Source organism: Lolium rigidum, chromosome 1 (genome assembly GCF_022539505.1).
Source record: "Lolium rigidum isolate FL_2022 chromosome 1, APGP_CSIRO_Lrig_0.1, whole genome shotgun sequence".
NCBI lineage: Eukaryota > Viridiplantae > Streptophyta > Magnoliopsida > Poales > Poaceae > Lolium > Lolium rigidum.
In genome coordinates, this window is record NC_061508.1 from 280783515 (window position 1) to 280803374 (window position 19860).

Genomic DNA, 19860 nt, shown 5'->3' on the forward strand with positions numbered 1-19860 from the left:
ACTTGAACCTGTAAATGACATGACTTTGAGAGGTGACCACTGACCACCTAGTTTACTTTTGTAGCTTCCTTCCATGTTATGTATAGGCAGGTTGGAAACTAGAAGCAACATGTTGGACATGTCTAAAATGAAAAATTAGAACAAATAGATGAACAATATACCGTTAGTAGGAGTAGGAAAGTAGCATACATGTGGCACATAAAAGAAAGTTTCATTTTCATATAAAAGTGCATGCTGAGAAATAACATAGTAACCGAAACACCATAGTAGGCAGTGAGGTTTGCGAAATCGAAGTATAAAATTTGGAAAAATCAAGCATGGTCTGAAGTATAAAATTAAAACTACTAGTAGTTCCACAACACTCCAAAAACAACTATCTTTATTTCATGGATTTCGAAACATATAGGCTGGAGAATGATTTTGATTTTCTTGATATGCTGATGCCTCTTGACTAGTTCATCTTGAATCAAACCTTTACAGTTAATTCAATGAATTCAGTACAGTAAACATGCAACCAAATCAGTAATAAAAACTACTAGTTAAAATAGGCGATAATTAGGAAACTCAATGAATTCAATATGCATAAGAAGTTACAAGTTTGAACTTAGATAGGTCCCAAATCAGACAATAATCATGATGTGGGCGGACACCAACTAGTGTCTAATACTTACATTGTACATGCTTTAAAAACCACTACTAATCCGTATTCAGTACCAAAACGATGTATCCTTCCTATTTAGAAATATATTAATGGGTCAAAGTACTAATAATAAAAAAAATTCATGATTCCAGATGTCAGGATTGGATCCGAATGCTAGTCCAACAGAAGAAGATGACATTGACATGGAGCCTCCTTTTTGCACTCAAGCTGCACCAGCAGAGATGGTTGAAGAATCTTCAGACCCAATGGTTGATGACCATGAAGTTGGTGGTGGTTCCAATGATCGCAGTGGTAGAGGCCCGCAAAACAATTCAGCGTCACACAATGTTGGCAACAACATCATCCCCACGACTACAATGCCTACAAAATCTACCACTTATCCAGATTTGGAAGAAGGTGCAATTGACGAAGCTAGCATGCCAGGACGAAGAACTACTTGTTGCCGGCCTTCATTGATCTGGCCGGTGTGTTGGGTTTCGGAAGACTCTGCCGGCCAACTCTAATGGATGACATGTCTGAGATTGCCAGATCAGATGGTATTCGGTCGTGCGCAACCAAGTTTTTTCTGACCGTTTGGTTTCAGAGGGAGCGATGCGAAGCTCTGCAGTCTGCCAGCGTGGGACATGTGTTTAGTTCCAAGGTGAAGTCAGTCATGGAGAATGGCATGGAAGCCGAGATCTGAGGACTAATAATGGTGGTTCGAGTCTTTGTGGTGATGAGGTTTTTTGCTTGGCATTCATGACTTGGAGCAGCGGCATCGACAATTGGAGGCAACGACACATGAGAAATTCATAGTTTAAACCTATAGGGTGAAAACTGCGGTGACCCAGCGTACCACTGCATGGTGTAGTACACAAGTCGTTGACATAACACAAGTGAAACACCGTTCCACCCATATTACATCCCTCAGAGTGGTACAACAGAAACATATGTGAGTCCAAGGTATGTCTATAGAAGTACACACGAAGCTGTTTACATAAGATCCACACAACCTCCTACTTTACGGTGAGGTAAAACTTCAAATAAAGCTCCAGAAGAACGACTCGTAGTCTATCTTATTGCTAACTCCAGTTCAAGAGCTACTTGGCTTGCTATAGAAATCTAGCTACTTAGGTGCTAGGATTAGGGAAAGGTTCCCTTCTATTACTAGTCTAGGTTTCCATTATAGTTGATGCGGAAGTTGACTCCATTGACTTCTTTGATTGGATTCTTCATCTTGTTGCAGTTGACTCCTTTGTCTTCGAGTTCCACGGTAGTTTCTCCTTCGGTGCATTGCTCTAAGAAGGGGGTTCAAACGAGATAGAATGAGTACGAGCGTACTCGGCAAGTTCATATTAGGAAATATGTGTATCATGCACTAGCTACAGCCATAGACCGGAAAGTCATAGGCCAATGCAAGTTTTCATAAACATTTCTTCAAAAGGTTTATTTTATTCTGAAAACTATGCACGTCGGTCTTCACGAGGTTGACTAGAACTTCGTGGAGTTCCTTTCCTGCCGCGTTCGCAGTTCCCTTCCCGGAACAGGGAGTGACAGATCACAATTCTTGATACCCTCTCGCGAGAGGTGCGTTACTTTACCCCACAAGAGATCTTAACCATGTTGCCGGCCGAGAGTATGTCCCCGTCCACACTTCCTTTGGTGTGAGGCCCGGTATAAGATCCAAGCCAATCACTGCCTTCTCCGTGACCACCGCAAACCCACCCTTTTGTCCGACCGTACACCTCCGGTAGACTTCCCAGATAATACGGCTTTACTCATGGTGTACTCCGGACAATCCCTCATAGATCGAAGAGATTAACATCACTAATGGATGGGGATTTAAAAGGATTTCCCAACCTATTGCGGCAGTGCCTCCAGCACCCCACCGTCTCTCCGATCCGTTGGCGTGCAGAAGGGAAAAGATACAGCTGACTCCCCCAGAGCCATTATAGATCTTATGGATAACGCGATATGTGCGGCGCTAGAATTACTGGACGGCATTGGTAATTAATCCTAGGGTGATATAACCCATTGCAATGGAACCTCCACCATATCAACACATACCATGGTTCCATTGCCATCCACATAGTCATATTCATAGTTGGAAAATAACATTTCATTTGCGATGCAGGAATGATAAGTATATAGCTTTGCTTCAAAGTAGTAGAAAATAATCAAGTTGACATGAGCAAGGGTGAACTTGCCTTTCTTGACTGCAAGATTATGCAGGCAAAAGCTTCGATATGTGATAACTCCAAATGCTGAAATACCATCATCGTCCGGTAAGGACAATGTTTAAAGAACTGGCAAAGATGCTATAATGCATAATATGAGATGCAATCGTCCCGAGCGTAACCTAACCTTGATGATTTAGGATGTATGAGTTGTAAAGATTTCTTTAGGGTTGGTTGCACTTTTAGAATGGTTCTCAAACAAGGTTCTTATTAGGGTTTGGTTATATTAGCATCATAACCAAGTGATATAAGACATCATAACAATCATACACATAAGAATAGTGATGGAATAGTATGTAAAGAACAGTTGTCAATTTTAAGTTCTACAGAACATGGTTGATGATTACTTATACTATACTTCAAAAGAATAACTTTTGAAGAACATGTTGTTCAAGAAATAATGAGTATTTCAAAGAAGGATAGGGCTTCTAAGGTTTGATTGACATTTGTACTTCAAAAGAATAACTTTTGAAGAACAGAGTTAAAATAAGAATATGAACTACTTTAAATAGGAGCTAAGTGCTATTAGGGTTTACTAATAGGATCTGGTTGGTGCTTAAGTAGAAGTGATCTACATGTAGCAAGTATTAGTAGGTTTATTACTATGGTTTCTCCTAAGCATCATATCAAAGGATGGTTATCAAGGTGTTGCTATGAGTTAGGGTTTACTATGACTTCATATTTGCTTTACGAAATAATTTCTAATAGTTTCTAAGCTAAGTGGTTTATCATTTCCTAAGTAAGGTTTAGTTGGATAGGAACATGTGATGTGATTTGCTACACAAAGTTGATACTAGGGTTTATTATTATGGTTCTACTAGGGTTTAATGATTGAGGTTGATCTTAATGGTATGGTATATAGGAGTGGTGATCAATGGTACTAATTCAATTAACAAGTTAGGGTTTCTACCTAGGTGACATTAGTGGATCATATAGGTTTTAATTAAGAATAGGAACATGAAATGATAATCTCATGTGACTTGGTTTTATGCTAGTGGATCCTAAGCACGTATTCAATTGTTGCTAATTAGGGTTCTATATGTCAAGTAAATCTCCCATGATCATATGTGACACATATCTAGGGTTTTAGAGTTGGTTCTAAGGTGGAATGATCACATGAAATAATGGGATCAAGGTCTTACTCAAATTGAAACTAGGGTTTCTAAATTATGGTACAACTCCTAATTATTGTCCTTTGGTTAAAGTATTTAACTTGTGGACTTAAGATGTTTAAGTAAACAATTGTTGGGCTACCAAAATAATATTGGCTTTTAATATTTTCTTGAGTTTTTACTATTTAAAGAAAATGGTAAATGATAATTTGTTAATTAGGGTTTATGTATTACCACTAATAATTAAGTTAATGCAAATATGATAAATAAAATTAAGCTTAACATTTTACTTAGTTACTGAATAGTTAAAATTAAATTTTGAAACTTCACTAATTATTGAATTGAGATTGTATTGTAAATAAATGAAATGGCATAATTAATAAGGTTAAAAATAAGTAAATTTTTATTTTGACACACATTTTTGTTTTATATTTTATTTGAATAGAGTTTATTTTTGTGATCATTTTGATATATTATTTGCATTTTTCTGAGTTGAATTGAATTTTATATGGTTTTACAAAGTTTCAGCAATTTACTGGTATTTGAAATAAAACAAAAATACTAAGTGTACCGGTTCGTTACCTAGCTCTAGAGACAGACGAGTGGGACCTGCATCCAGGTCACCTGCCACGGGGCAACGACCAAGTCAAAGGTCTCCCGGTCCCACGGCCACGTCACTCTCTCGCCGACGGCTTGACGCCGGCGGGCGATGAGAGGACGGCGCCGCCGTTTTAATGCCCCCCAGGACGGCCTAGTGATATATTTTGACTCTCCTCGACTCGCTGAAGCTGCTGGTGGCGATGGATTTGCCAGGGGATCACCGGAGCTATCACCGGTGAGAGGTGCTGCGGCGGTGGCTCCGGCGAGAAATCAAATCGGACGCTATGATGGATGCTAGAACAAAATGAAAGGCTCCAGAGATGCGTATTCTCACCCTGAGGTTGATGGTGTGCTCGATGGCGACGATTGGTGACGGTGGCGAGTCCTATTTTGCGGATTCCGGCGAGCCACCGTGAAAGGGAACGAGTCGAATCGCTCGATTGAGAACTCCTCTGCTTAATTCCTTCCGCCGGGATGCTCCTTGAGGTGATGCGCATCTTCGGGCTACTCTACCGACGCTAGGGTGACCCCGGACGACGGTTTCGTCTCCGACTCCGGCGTAGACCGATCGTGGACGATGGTTAGGAGGAGCTAGAGAGAGATTGGAAGGATAGGAATGAACAAGGATGTCACGGCGCTCCTCTGGTTGTATTTATAGCCCCCGTCGAGGTCAGAACCGTCACTTCACCGGCGGCGACGACGGAGATGCGACGGTGACGGTGACGCACAGTTCGGGCGCGAATCTTGACCCTTTTGGATAGGCTCGGACGCGAGAGATGTTCTGCGTGGTTCTGAGAAGTCTGCAGCATCCGGGGTCAGGCTTATCGTCGTCGAGGGACGTGGCCGGCGAGCTCGTCGCTGTGTCGCTCCCAGAGAAGAAGACGACGATGGTTTTCTTCTGTTCGGTACCGATTCGCTGCGTGGACCGTTTCAATGATGGGCTGGGCTGGTTTTTGGGCTTCGACGCGGTTGCTACGTGGGCTGTTGCGGCCTGCCAGGTAAGGCCTCTCTCTCTCTCTATTTTCTGTTTTCTTTTCTATTTTCTGTTTTTATATTCTGGTTTGTATTCAAATTTGATTTCTGGTTTGTTTTGCAGGTCCTAAATTATTTGAATATCCAAAACAATTTGATATTCATGTTTACTGTATAATGTTGTTGTTTAAACAAACATTTAGTATTTGATTAAATTTGTGTTGTTGTGAAAGGTATTCAATATTTCAAGTTTATATTGGTTAAGTGTTTGTCTCAATTACTTTTATTTAGGAACCAAATATATTCCAATGGTTTGAAAATTTATAACCTCTGCATGATAAACTCATGATTAGGTTTTACTAGTACTTAGTAATATGAATTGTTTACATATTTTAATTATGGCTAGGGTTTAGCAAATGGTAAAGGAAATGTGATTGGTTCATGATTTTATGTGAATAATGGTTCTTAGGGTTTAAGAATTTGATGATGCTTCATTAATTGAAGTATAAAATAGGCATGTGGCATGGCAGGGTTCTAATTATAATCCAAGTTAATCCATGGGTTGGAATTCAAATGTAGTTTAGGGTTTAGGTAGTGATCACCAATGTGATATACAACTAGGATTAGAATATGAGCATAAGCTTTGGTTATGTTTCACTAATGGAACATGGCTCTCATCTACAAGATTAAAGGTTGGTTTAAACAAGTAAGATGTAATACTACTCTAAAATTCTCTAGGATAGACATGGCTATGGTTAGCATCTATAATCTCTCTCACTTCTAAATGTCTTGTAATAGCCTAAGGTCCTACTCAAGATATGATGATATGATCCTCTCGAATATATGGTTTGCCTAGGGATTCTACCTTGCAATATTCTGTAGCTTGTTCTTCAGGAAATCTGATAAACCTGCATCTTGTGGTATGCCTCCACCTCCTAGCTTCTTCATCTTGATCCTAGCTAATTCACATGAAGTGGCTCTATGTGTTTGTTCCCATGTAACATGGTACTTGATGAGCAAATGGATGAAGGGTGTGGCTCTATTTATAGGCTTGGGCAAGCTCTAGTATCATGACACATAGATGGTGACTCTTGTTTTGGTTTGGTGAGTAAGGTGCTTGGTTGTCATGCCCTCATCCATAGCAATCCTTTGAGCATGAGGTGGCATAACTTGGAAAGCAAGTCATGTAGATATTTTCATCCTATGTGGCAAGATCATTATCCTCTCATATGATTTATTTTTGGATAGCCAAGTGGCATTTGTTACTAAATATTTTGTGGATGGTTTTATTATTGTGGATGAGTCACTATATTATATTTGATTGGATTTATATTATAATATTGGTGAAAAGGTTAAGGTTGAGGGTTATTTCTCAAGTTTGGATAATTGGGGTTTGAATTCATCTAGGCATGATCATATGAGTTTCAAAATACTCATAGTTAGTTTTATTCAAATAGTTTGAACTATAATTCGTAATGTAAATGGATTTAGTTTTATGATATTCCATATACTTAATAAGTTATGATTTAAATAAGAATGTGTGGCTTTTATGCACTTTAGACCACTGTGGTTAACCTTATTTATAAGGGAATTAAATTTACACACAAAGGTAGTTGCTAACTTTTAAGTGTTAATAAGTTAGGGTTTGATTCTTAAAGAATGTGTTGTTGTAAAGCTAATTCCATTTGATCTAATCCATAGATCAAATCATCTCTACACAAAACAAGGTTTTAGTAAAGATCACAGTGAAGTTTATAGCGCTTGACTTGATGATCTACTTCAATTCCAAGCAAGTCAAGTGAAACTTCGATTCATTGTGGTAAGTTTTATTTGAAAGCGCGAAAATTCCCCGGATTTTCTATGCATGAATGCAATGCACACTTTGGTGTTCTCTCATTTTATTGCCTCTAAACCCGGGATATTACAGCCTCTCCCCCTTAAAGCCGAACTTCGTCCCGAAGTTCGAACGCTCTCATGTTTCGGAATGTTGAAATGTCTTGAACAGATCACCATCCTGCGACTCCATGGTGATCACACTAGATATAGTGGAATATATCTCTTGTCCAGATCCTTCCTGGAGTCTTCTGATGTTTGGCACTGATACTTTCTTTTATTCTATGATTTCTTCCAACACTCTAAGCTTCTAGGCTTACTCTCCAAAGATTCTTGGATTAAGACATCTTATTGTGTTAATGGACTTTACTAATGGTTGTGGTGACATCTTCCTATTTGGGGTACACATAACTTGGTTCTACCAGCTGTGGTACTCCAGCTGCGGTGTAATATGGCACTATGGTGTACCAGTATGCGATGTCCAAACCTAATTCTAAAGGATTTGTTTAAAGTAAGGTATTGTTTTCCCTTACTACCATAACGAAAGTAATGGTACTTAGTAAGGTATTTACAATAGGCATGGTTCTGGTTCTCTAGTCCTACGAATGGATTAGACTCATTTAGTCCATCCAATCATGGCTTCTAGTTTATACTAGTTATCTTCCCTTTGGTTTCTTTAGGTTCCATGAAAGGAATCTTTCTAATAATCATTAGTTTTGGTATGGTCAAACTCTTCGATCTTTTGTTTTTCTTTGGCCTTGATTGTCCTCCGATATCTTCTTCATCCAACTTCATTATCTTAGACTTACTTGAGTTCTCTTGGTTTCGAGTAATTATGAATTACCCACTCAAGTTAAGGTCTAACCCTTACTTCCTCGAGATATGAACCTCGGCTTCTGGTCTGACAACCTCCTGAGAGTACTTTTATATGGGTACTTCCCAATAATCTTATAAAAATAAGATCGGACTTCCTCTCAGTTCAGACCTCTTTCTTCGTCTTTCACACTACAAATAATATCTTAATACTTCTCCTTCAACCTTCCTCTCCCCCTTGGAGTTTACTAATGATCTTCAAACTTCCTTTCTTCTAATCATTAAACTCCAAGGTTAGAAGTTTAGTCTTGGTCTAACTTGTAGTTTGTACTTTTATAGAGTCTCACGAAGAATTCTTTGTGGTGTATCCACTCAGTTGTGGGTATCCATTATGAATCCTCCAATTAAAAAAATTTACCAGCTACGAGATACCAAGTTCGTGAAATACTAGGCTGCGGAATCCCCCTTTCTTTTAGGTAAAGAAATGTTCGAGTTGTGGCTATCCGGTACCAGTTGCAGACTACCTAGTACCGAGATGTAGCTTATTGGATACCAAGTTGTGGCTATGTTGTGGTTGTCAATATCTACCTACCAGCTGTGGCTACTTACATAGCTTTAGTTAAGATATACATCACTTAACATTCTTTCTCTTCATGGTTATCCTATATCACCTTGCGGTCTTATTATACCAGCTACGACTTCACTTATCTATTTTCCTTCTTCCAGGGTTTGTTTTGCAAGAAACCACTTGTTGACACTATGAAAATAGTATTATAAGTGACTTCACTTGCATTCCCTTCTTTCATAATGAATATGGCTTCACTTCTACTGCTCCATATTCACTATTTTTTTTTCTCACTTTCATGGTACTCCCATGTTGAAGTACTCCTCAATTGAGGATAAAAGTGAGTTCTATTGGTCCTTCCTTTAGAGTATTGTGGTTGCTTCCCACAATTTGACTTCCTTCATCTAGTGAACCTTCATCTTTTCTTCAAAATCTCCAGAATTCGTCACTTCCTCACACGAATACCTTTACCCTCTAGACCTATAACATCAAGTAAGAGCTTGATATTGCAACATGCATTTGCATATCAAGGTCAAACTTCATGTATGGATCTAGTCAAACAATGAAAATCCAATAAAATCCAATAAGATTCAGCTTTGTGTTTATAATACACATCCTTATATGCCTGAATACAACAGTTGGGTAAGACATCCCTAAACATCAGGTTCAGATGTGTAGTATATAACACCACATAAGATAGGTTTAGGTCGTGATACTTAGCACGAATACGTGAATTTCTACTATTTGTCTCAACATTTATCTCAATTGCACATTTGCAATGAGACAAACTTGAAACAACATGGCTTGGGATAGTTGAAGTTAACCTAGTTTTCTTTGGAAGTACTAACAAAATAGTATTCCATATATATGTGCTATTGAGGACTACTTCCTATAATACAATTAGTTCTAACATGTCTACTCTAACACATGATGGTTTAGAATATACCACCTATAACTCTAGGATTTCTCTATGTGATATGCTCTCAATAAGCCTTCTTTAAACTAAGGACTATGGTTCCAGCATACTTGGTACAGTTATTAGGATTTTAAGGCCTAAGCTTTCGAACTATTCCCTAAATCCTACTCCTTATCACACTCTTGTAATTCACTTGTGATGTTCTACTCCCTCACATCATGATTCTCAAGTGAATCATATATGATTACCAACTTTACCATGACAAGTAGACTTAAATACTCCTATCACTCTTCCTTACCTCCTATGATTGACTCATCATAGACATATACTACCTTATATAACTTATCTTCCTTACTTACCATCAGTCATTTGACATTTTAAATGACTCTTACTTAACCATACTTGTATTGGTATACTTCTTCCAATAGGATATCTTCCTTATGGTTGTATCCTCTCTTTGGACTACCATGTGTTGTATACCAACTGTGGTCTGCTACCACCCATTATCTTAAGCTTCAAAGGTGTTCTAGTTATTTGGAATGAAGCAAGATAACTAACTAACTTTATTTAAGAAATATAGATAAGAAAGATTGACTCAAGGGTGTCAGGATTATTCTCAAGTGAATACCCATCTCAAATCAAAAGAATAATTGGTTTAACATAGTTGGTTTAGCTAATACCACTTCCTATAGACACTACCAAACCTATAGGTCTCCTTTAAAGGGTTTTAATCCTAGGGTCAAAGCATTTGCTCTGATACCAGCTGCGGTGACCCAGCGTACCACTGCATGGTGTAGTACACAAGTCGTTGACATAACACAAGTGAAACACCGTTCCACCCATATTACATCCCTCGAGTGGTACAACGAAACATATGCGAGTCCAAGGTATGTCTATAGAAGTACACACGAACTGTTTACATAAGATCCACACAGACCTCCTACTTTACAGTGAGGTAAAACTTCAAATAAAGCTCCAGAAGAACGACTCGTAGTCTATCTTATTGCTAACTCCAGTTCAAGAGCTACTTGGCTTGCTATAGAAATCTAGCTACTTAGGTGCTAGGATTAGGGAAAGGTTCCCTTCTATTACTAGTCTAGGTTTCCATTATAGTTGATGCGGAAGTTGACTCCATTGACTTCTTTGATTGGATTCTTCATCTTGTTGCGAGTTGACTCCTTTGTCTTCGAGTTCCACGGTAGTTTCTCCTTCGGTGCATTGCTCTAAGAAGGGGGTTCAAACGAGATAGAATGAGTACGAGCGTACTCAGCAAGTTCATATTAGGAAATATGTGTATCATGCACTAGCTACAGCCATAGACCGGAAAGTCATAGGCCAATGCAAGTTTTCATAAACATTTCTTCAAAAGGTTTATTTTATTCGAAAACTATGCCCGTCGGTCTTCACAGGTTGACTAGAACTTCGTGGAGTTCCTTTCTCGCCGCGTTCGCAGCTTCCCTTCCCGGAACGGGGAGTGACAAGTCACAATTCTTGATACCCTCTCGCGGAGGTGCGTTACTTTACCCCACAAGAGATCTTAACCATGTTGCCGGCCGAGAGTATGTCCCCGTCCACACTTCCTTTGGTGTGAGGCCCAGTATAAGATCCAAGCCAATCACTGCCTTCTCCGCGACCCTGCAAACCCACCCTTTTGTCCGACCGTACACCTCCAGTAGACTTCCCCCGATAATACGGCTTTACTCATGGTGTACTCCGGACAATACCTCATAGATCGAAGAGATTAACATCACTAATGGATGGGGATTTAAAAGGATTTCCCAACCTATTGCGGCAGTGCCTCCAGGCACCCCACCGTCTCTCCGATCCGTTGGCGTGCGAAGGGAAAAGATACGACTGACTCCCCGGAGGCATTATAGATCTTATGGATAACGCGATATGTACGGCGCTAGAATTACTGGACGGCATTGGTAATTAATCCTAGGGTGATATAACCCATTGCAATGGAACCTCCACCATATCAACACATACCATGGTTCCATTGCCATCCACATAGTCATATTCATAGTTGGAAAATAACATTTCATTTGCGATGCAGGAATGATAAGTATATAGCTTTGCTTCAAAGTAGTAGAAAATAATCAAGTTGACATGAGCAAGGGTGAACTTGCCTTTCTTGACTGCAAGATTATGCGAGCAAAAGCTTCGATATGTGATAACTCCAAATGCTCGAAATACCATCATCGTCCGGTAAGGACAATGTTTAAAGAACCGGCAAAGATGCTATAATGCATAATATGAGATGCAATCGTCCCGAGCGTAACCTAACCTTGATGATTTAGGATGTATGAGTTGTAAAGATTTCTTTAGGGTTGGTTGCACTTTTAGAATGGTTCTCAAACAAGGTTCTTATTAGGGTTTGGTTATATTAGCATCATAACCAAGTGATATAAGACATCATAACAATCATACACATAAGAATAGTGATGGAATAGTATGTAAAGAACAGTTGTCAATTTTAAGTTCTACAGAACATGGTTGATGATTACTTATACTATACTTCAAAAGAATAACTTTTGAAGAACATGTTGTTTAAGAAATAATGAGTATTTCAAAGAAGGATAGAGCTTCTAAGGTTTGATTGACATTTGTACTTCAAAAGAATAACTTTTGAAGAACAGGTTAAAATAAGAATATGAACTACTTTAAATAGGAGCTAAGTGCTATTAGGGTTTACTAATAGGACTGGTTGGTGCTTAAGTAGAAGTGATCTACATGTAGCAAGTATTAGTAGGTTTATTACTATGGTTTCTCCTAAGCATCATATCAAAGGATGGTTATCAAGGTGTTGCTATGAGTTAGGGTTTACTATGACTTCATATTTGCTTTACCAAATAATCTCTAATAGTTTCTAAGCTAAGTGGTTTATCATTTCCTAAGTAAGGTTTAGTTGGATAGGAACATGTGATGTGATTTGCTACACAAAGTTGATACTAGGGTTTATTATTATGGTTCTACTAGGGTTTAATGATTGAGGTTGATCTTAATGGTATGGTATATAGGAGTGGTGATCAATGGTACTAATTCAATTAACAAGTTAGGGTTTCTACCTAGGTGACATTAGTGGATCATATAGGTTTTAATTAAGAATAGGAACATGAAATGATAATCTCATGTGACTTGGTTTTATGCTAGTGGATCCTAAGCACGTATTCAATTGTTGCTAATTAGGGTTCTATATGTCAAGTAAATCTCCCATGATCATATGTGACACATATCTAGGGTTTTAGAGTTGGTTCTAAGGTGGAATGATCACATGAAATAATGGGATCAAGGTCTTACTCAAATTAAAACTAGGGTTTCTAAATTATGGTACAACTCCTAATTATTGTCATTTGGTTAAAGTATTTAACTTGTGGACTTAAGATGTTTAAGTAAACAATTGTTGGGCTACCAAAATAATATTGGCTTTTAATATTTTCTTGAGTTTTTACTATTTAAAGAAAATGGTAAATGATAATTTGTTAATTAGGGTTTATGGATTACCACTAATAATTAAGTTAATGCAAATATGATAAATAAAATTAAGCTTAACATTTTACTTAGTTACTTGAATAGTTAAAATTAAATTTTGAAACTTCACTAATTATTGAATTGAGATTGTATTGTAAATAAATGAAATGGCATAATTAATAAGGTTAAAAATAAGTAAATTTTTATTTTGACACACATTTTTGTTTTATATTTTATTTGAATAGAGTTTATTTTTGTGATCATTTTGATATATTATTTGCATTTTTCTGAGTTGAATTGAATTTTATATGGTTTTACAAAGTTTCAGCAATTTACTGGTATTTGAAATAAAACAAAAATACTAAGTGTACCGGTTCGTTACCTAGCTCTAGAGACAGACAGGTGGGACCTGCATCCAGGTCACCTGCCACGGGGCAACGACCAAGTCAAAGGTCTCCCGGTCCCACGGCCACGTCACTCTCTCGCCGACGGCTTGACGCCGGCGGGCAGTAGAGGACGGCGCCGCCGTTTTAATGCCCCCCAGGACGGCCTAGTGATATATTTTGACTCTCCTCGACTCGCTGAAGCTGCTGGTGGCGATGGATTTGCCAGGGGATCACCGGAGCTATCACCGGTGAGAGGTGTCCGCGGCGGTGGCTCCGGCGAGAAATCAAATCGGACGCTATGATGGATGCTAGAACAAAATGAAAGGCTCCAGAGATGCGTATTCTCACCCTGAGATTGATGGTGTGCTCGATGGCGACGATTGGTGACGGTGGCGAGTCCTATTTTGCGGATTCCGGCGAGCCACCGTGAAAGGGAACGAGTCGAATCGCTCGATTGAGAACTCCTCTGCTTAATTCCTTCCGCCAGGATGCTCCTTGAGGTGATGTGCATCTTCTGGGCTACTCTACCGACGCTAGGGTGACCCCAGACGACGGTTTCGTCTCCGACTCCGGCGGCAGAAACTGATCGTGGACGATGGTTAGGAGGAGCTAGAGAGAGATTGGAAGGATAGGAATGAACAAGGATGTCACGGCGCTCTTCTGGTTGTATTTATAGCCCCCGTCGAGGTCAGAACCGTCACTTCACCGGCAGCGACGACGGAGATGCGACGGTGACGGTGACGCACAGTTCGGGCGCGAATCTTGACCCTTTTGGATAGGCTCGGACGCGAGAGATGTTCTGCGTGGTTCTGAGAAGTCTCGCGGCATCCGGGGTCGGGCTTATCGTCGTCGAGGGACGTGGCCGGCGAGCTCGTCGCCGTGTCGCTCCCGGAGAAGAAGACGACGATGGTTTTCTTCCGTTCGGTACCGATTCGCTGCGTGGACCGTTTCAATGATGGGCTGGGCTGGTTTTTGGGCTTCGACGCGGTTGCTACGTGGCACGTTGCGGCCCGCCAGGTAAGGCCTCTCTCTCTCTATTTTCTCGTTTTCTTTTCTATTTTCTCGTTTTTATATTCCGGTTTGTATTCAAATTTGATTTCTGGTTTGTTTTGCAGGTGTCCTAAATTATTTGAATATCCAAAACAATTTGATATTCATGTTTACTCGTATAATGTTGTTGTTTAAACAAACATTTAGTATTTGATTAAATTTGTGTTGTTGTGAAAGGTATTCAATATTTCAAGTTTATATTGGTTAAGTGTTTGTCTCAATTACTTTTATTTAGGAACCAAATATATTCCAATGGTTTGAAAATTTATAACCTCTGCATGATAAACTCATGATTAGGTTTTACTAGTACTTAGTAATATGAATTGTTTACATATTTTAATTATGGCTAGGGTTTAGCAAATGGTAAAGGAAATGTGATTGGTTCATGATTTTATGTGAATAATGGTTCTTAGGGTTTAAGAATTTGATGATGCTTCATTAATTGAAGTATAAAATAGGCATGAGGCATGGCAGGGTTCTAATTATAATCCAAGTTAATCCATGGGTTGGAATTCAAATGTAGTTTAGGGTTTAGGTAGTGATCACCAATGTGATATACAACTAGGATTAGAATATGAGCATAAGCTTTGGTTATGTTTCACTAATGGAACATGGCTCTCATCTACAAGATTAAAGGTTGGTTTAAACAAGTAAGATGTAATACTACTCTAAAATTCTCTAGGATAGACATGGCTATGGTTAGCATCTATAATCTCTCTCACTTCTAAATGTCTTGTAATAGCCTAAGGTCCTACTCAAGATATGATGATATGATCCTCCGAATATATGGTTTGCCTAGGGATTCTACCTTGCAATATTTTGTAGCTTGTTCTTCAGAAATCCGATAAACCCGCATCTTGTGGTATGCCTCCACCTCCTAGCTTCTTCATCTTGATCCTAGCTAATTCACATGAAGTGGCTCTATGTGTTTGTTCCCATGTAACATGGTACTTGATGAGCAAATGGATGAAGGGTGTGGCTCTATTTATAGGCTTGGGCAAGCTCTAGTATCATGACACATAGATGGTGACTCTTGTTTTGGTTTGGTGAGTAAGGTGCTTGGTTGTCATGCCCTCATCCATAGCAATCCTTTGAGCATGAGGTGGCATAACTTGGAAAGCAAGTCATGTAGATATTTTCATCCTATGTGGCAAGATCATTATCCTCTCATATGATTTATTTTTGGATAGCCAAGTGGCATTTGTTACTAAATATTTTGTGGATGGTTTTATTATTGTGGATGAGTCACTATATTATATTTGATTGGATTTATATTATAATATTGGTGAAAAGGTTAAGGTTGAGGGTTATTTCTCAAGTTTGGATAATTGGGGTTTGAATTCATCTAGGCATGATCATATGAGTTTCAAAATACTCATAGTTAGTTTTATTCAAATAGTTTGAACTATAATTCGTAATGTAAATGGATTTAGTTTTATGATATTCCATATACTTAATAAGTTATGATTTAAATAAGAATGTGTGGCTTTTATGCACTTTAGACCCTGTGGTTAACCTTATTTATAAGTGAATTAAATTTACACACAAAGGTAGTTGCTAACTTTTAAGTGTTAATAAGTTAGGGTTTGATTCTTAAAGAATGTGTTGTTGTAAAGCTAATTCCATTTGATCTAATCCATAGATCAAATCATCTCTACACAAAACAAGGTTTTAGTAAAGATCACGAATGAAGTTTATAGCGCTTGACTTGATGATCTACTTCAATTCCAAGCAAGTCAAGTGAAACTTCGATTCATCGTGGTAAGTTTTATTTGAAAGCGCGAAAATTCCCCGGATTTTCTATGCATGAATGCAATGCACACTTTGGTGTTCTCTCATTTTATTGCCTCTAAACCTGGGATATTACAAAAACCCAATGTTTGACCTTAATTGGTTGTGCCTGGCGATGGCATTAATTGGTTGTGCCTCGCAATGGCCTTGTTGAAGGCATTGTTTTGTAAGCATTGGTGAAAATCTATGATCTATGATCAAGATGATGATGACCTTGTGCACTGTTCCCTTCTTGGAGACATTGCTTTGGGAGACGATAGATTTTCGGTGATGTATTGGTGGTGTTTGACACGCTGCTACAAGAAGTAGATCTCTGTAGTGGGACTTTTAATTCTATAATTATTCATTTTTTGGTTGTGTGCATCCATATTGTCATTATGGCAATGTGTTGTTGAAAATGTTAGATGTAATTGATATCTTCACGATATTAATATATTTATTTTGTCGAAAGAAAGCAGTTGCACCGTGGTATACTTCAGAAAACTGGCAGACGTGTCTAGAATTGCAAAGGAAATGAAATAACTTAAGGGCTCCTTTGTTTCATATGATTTGTATATAAATTGTGTAGGTCCCTATAGGAAAATTTTCTACACTGTTTGATTTGTAGAAACATATTATATAGAATTTTAGTGTAAATTCTATAATAAAAAACATAAGTAGAAATATTTATTTGCTACAATCAAACACACTTCATCTTTTTATAGGATTCAAGTAGCCATAATATCCTAAATTCTACATATTTATGTTTTATACTTTTTCTATCCTTTGAATCATAGAACCCCCAAGTTAGAGGTACAAAGATCTACTGGCTACTGGCTAGGATAGCAAGTGATAGATAAACTACATCCAGAAAATCCATCTTATCCCTTCGCTTCTGCCGCCGCCATACCACATACCCATCGCTTCTATACCAGGACACTCTTGTCCCTATCAAAATCGCGATACCGCTAAAAAATCTGGAAGAATCCACTCGCGCAAGTAGGCAACGATAAGCACCAAATCAACTGGACAATAACACTCGCCGAAGAAAAAAAATCACAAATCGATCGTTTCCCCCTGTTTCCTCAACCTCCGACACCCCGTATAAATATGGCGCGCCACTCTCCGCACAGAGCAAGTACACAACACTGAGCTCTCACACAAACCAAGCAAGCTCTCACTCGTTTCTTGCTCAGATCACACTCCACAGTCGATCCAAGTCAGATATTGTTTCTTCAGCAATGAGCAGCTGCTTCGCGGCAACATCAATGGGCGACCTGATCCCCGGGTTGCCGGAGGAGGTGGCGAGGGAGTGCCTCATCCGGGTGGGCTTCGACCAGTTGCCGACGGTGCGCCGCATCTCGCGGCAGTGGAAGGAGGAGGTCGAGTCGCCGGACTACAGCCGCCTGCGCCGCGCGGAGGGGCTGGCACGTCCGGTGATCGCCATGGTCCAGGCGCAGCCCGAGCATGTCGTCGAGCCGGGACCAGCGCAGAAGAACTCGTCCGCGCCGTCGGCGGTCAACGGCGGCCCGGCGAACAACTACAGGATGGCGCTGCTGGACCCGGTTGAGGGGCGGTGGGCCTCGCTCCCGGTGCTGCCTGGCCCGACCGGCAGCCTTCCTCTGTTCTGCCAGGTCGCCGCGGTGGACGGCGGGCAGGGGAGGAAGCGGCTCGTGGTCGTCGGCGGATGGGACCCGGAGTCGTGGGCGCCGACTGACTCGGTGTACGTGTACGACTTCCTTACTGGCGCGTGGCGGCGCGGCGCGCCCATGCCCGGCCCGCGCCGGTCCTTCTTCGCCACCGCGGCCGTCGGCGGGATCGTGTACGTGGCCGGCGGGCACGACGAGGAGAAGAACGCGCTGCGCTCGGCGCTGGCATATGACCCGGACTCCGACGCGTGGACCGCGCTCCCAGACATGGCGGAGGAGCGCGACGAGCCGCGCGGGCTGTGCGTCGGCGGCAAGTTCCTGGTCATTGGCGGGTACCCGACGCCGGAGCAGGGTCGTTTCGCTGGCTCCGCCGAGGCGTTCGACCCGGCGACGGGGGCCTGGGTCCCTGTCGAGGAGGCTCTGCTCGAGGACGGCGCGTGCCCGAGGACGTGCTGCGTGGCGCCGGGAGCCGAGCGCGTGTACATGATCCGCGACGGGAACCTGGTGGCGCGCGACGGCGGAGCGTCTGCAGCATGGCACACGGTGGCGTCCGTGCCGGAGGACGCCCGCACCGCGTCCACCGTCTCCGCGATTCCCGACGGCCGCGTTGTGGTCATCGGCTCCGGCTGCCACGGAGGGGAACAGACCGTGTACATGCTGCGCGACGAGGCCGGCAAGCCCGCGTCCTGGGCGCGTGCGCCGGCGCCGCCGGAGTTCTCCGGGCACGTGCAGGCCGCCTGCTTCATGGAGATCTGATTACTGATTACTGAGCTATGTACAGAGCGATTTATAGTGTATATAGAGGTGTATTACGCATCGATGCGCACGCGCGTCTGCGACCGCCGCATTCTCCTCCGGCTTGCATGTCTCAAAGCTTCCATAGCGACCTTGTAAAGTTGTAAAGGAATTTTGCATACGATTCCGCCTCTATTTCTCGATTTTGTTTTGCCACAAGAGGTGCCGATCGCCGATGAGAATACGAAGTGGCTGGAAAGTGGATGGACCTTGTGGAAGCTTTCGCTTTTTTTTTATAAAGAGAATATATTAATATCAAAAGATACCTATTACACCCAGTCTCTGCAACAACGTTCCACCCTAATGGCATTACGGATGCACACAGCCAAAAAAGAGAAAAGAAAACTAAGAAATAAAAGTCCCGCTACAACCTTCTAGACCTAGCAACAGCAATACAACCACCACCGTGACAACACCTGAAGTACAGACTCTCCAAAAGCAACGCCTCCAAGAAGGAAACAAAGGCACCAAAGACCGTCGTCGCTCGACCAAAGGTTTTAGGATTTCTCCCTGAAGATAGTCTCAACTCTCAAAACAATGCCTCCAACAAGAACATTGTCAGGCACAACCAGTTAAGGCCAGACCTTGGATTTCACCGTGAGAGGTGAGATTTCGAACTTTCCCTGTACTGCCGCCCCCACATGCATACCACTGCTGCAAGCCCGGAACGCCAAGTAGATCCTTCAGCATCACGTTGACTCGAACCTTTTTTAGTCAGTCCACCAATCCGGTCTTCATGTTATTCCTTCTTCTGACTTCACCATGGAACAAAAAATCACAATTCAGTTCGGTGGAAACGGCAAGCTGTTTTGCTCTCTGTTCCGGAAAGAAACAATTCAGAGAGCGAAGTGTTCGGAAGCTTCGGCAACGGCTCATCTCTGCTCTTCAGCTTGACAGCTTCCTCAACCGAGATGGACGGGGTGGCAGGTGGATGTAAGATACTCTTGCAAGCCTCTACTAAAAAGGCAGCGCTATCTTGAATATCACCGAGCACGTTAACGGAATATTTTTCTCAAAAAGCTCTCATAGTTCTGGGACAGACGTGAAAGCT

At 41.0% G+C, this 19860-nt stretch overlaps 1 protein-coding gene across 1 annotated transcript; it reads left to right on the top strand.

The window, feature by feature from the left end:
• The first annotated feature begins 17439 nt into the window (after positions 1-17439).
• LOC124683788 (F-box/kelch-repeat protein At1g80440-like) lies at positions 17440-18770 on the top strand. Its single transcript, XM_047218238.1, has one exon. The coding sequence runs from the start codon at positions 17607-17609 to the stop codon at positions 18768-18770; it is 1164 nt and encodes a 387-aa protein (XP_047074194.1). The 5' UTR covers positions 17440-17606.
• The last annotated feature ends 1090 nt before the right edge of the window (positions 18771-19860 follow it).

Coding starts and splice junctions, on each gene's coding strand:
- LOC124683788 (XM_047218238.1), top strand. CDS start 17,607: ATGAGCAGCTGCTTCGCGGCAACATCAATGGGCGACCTGATCCCCGGG.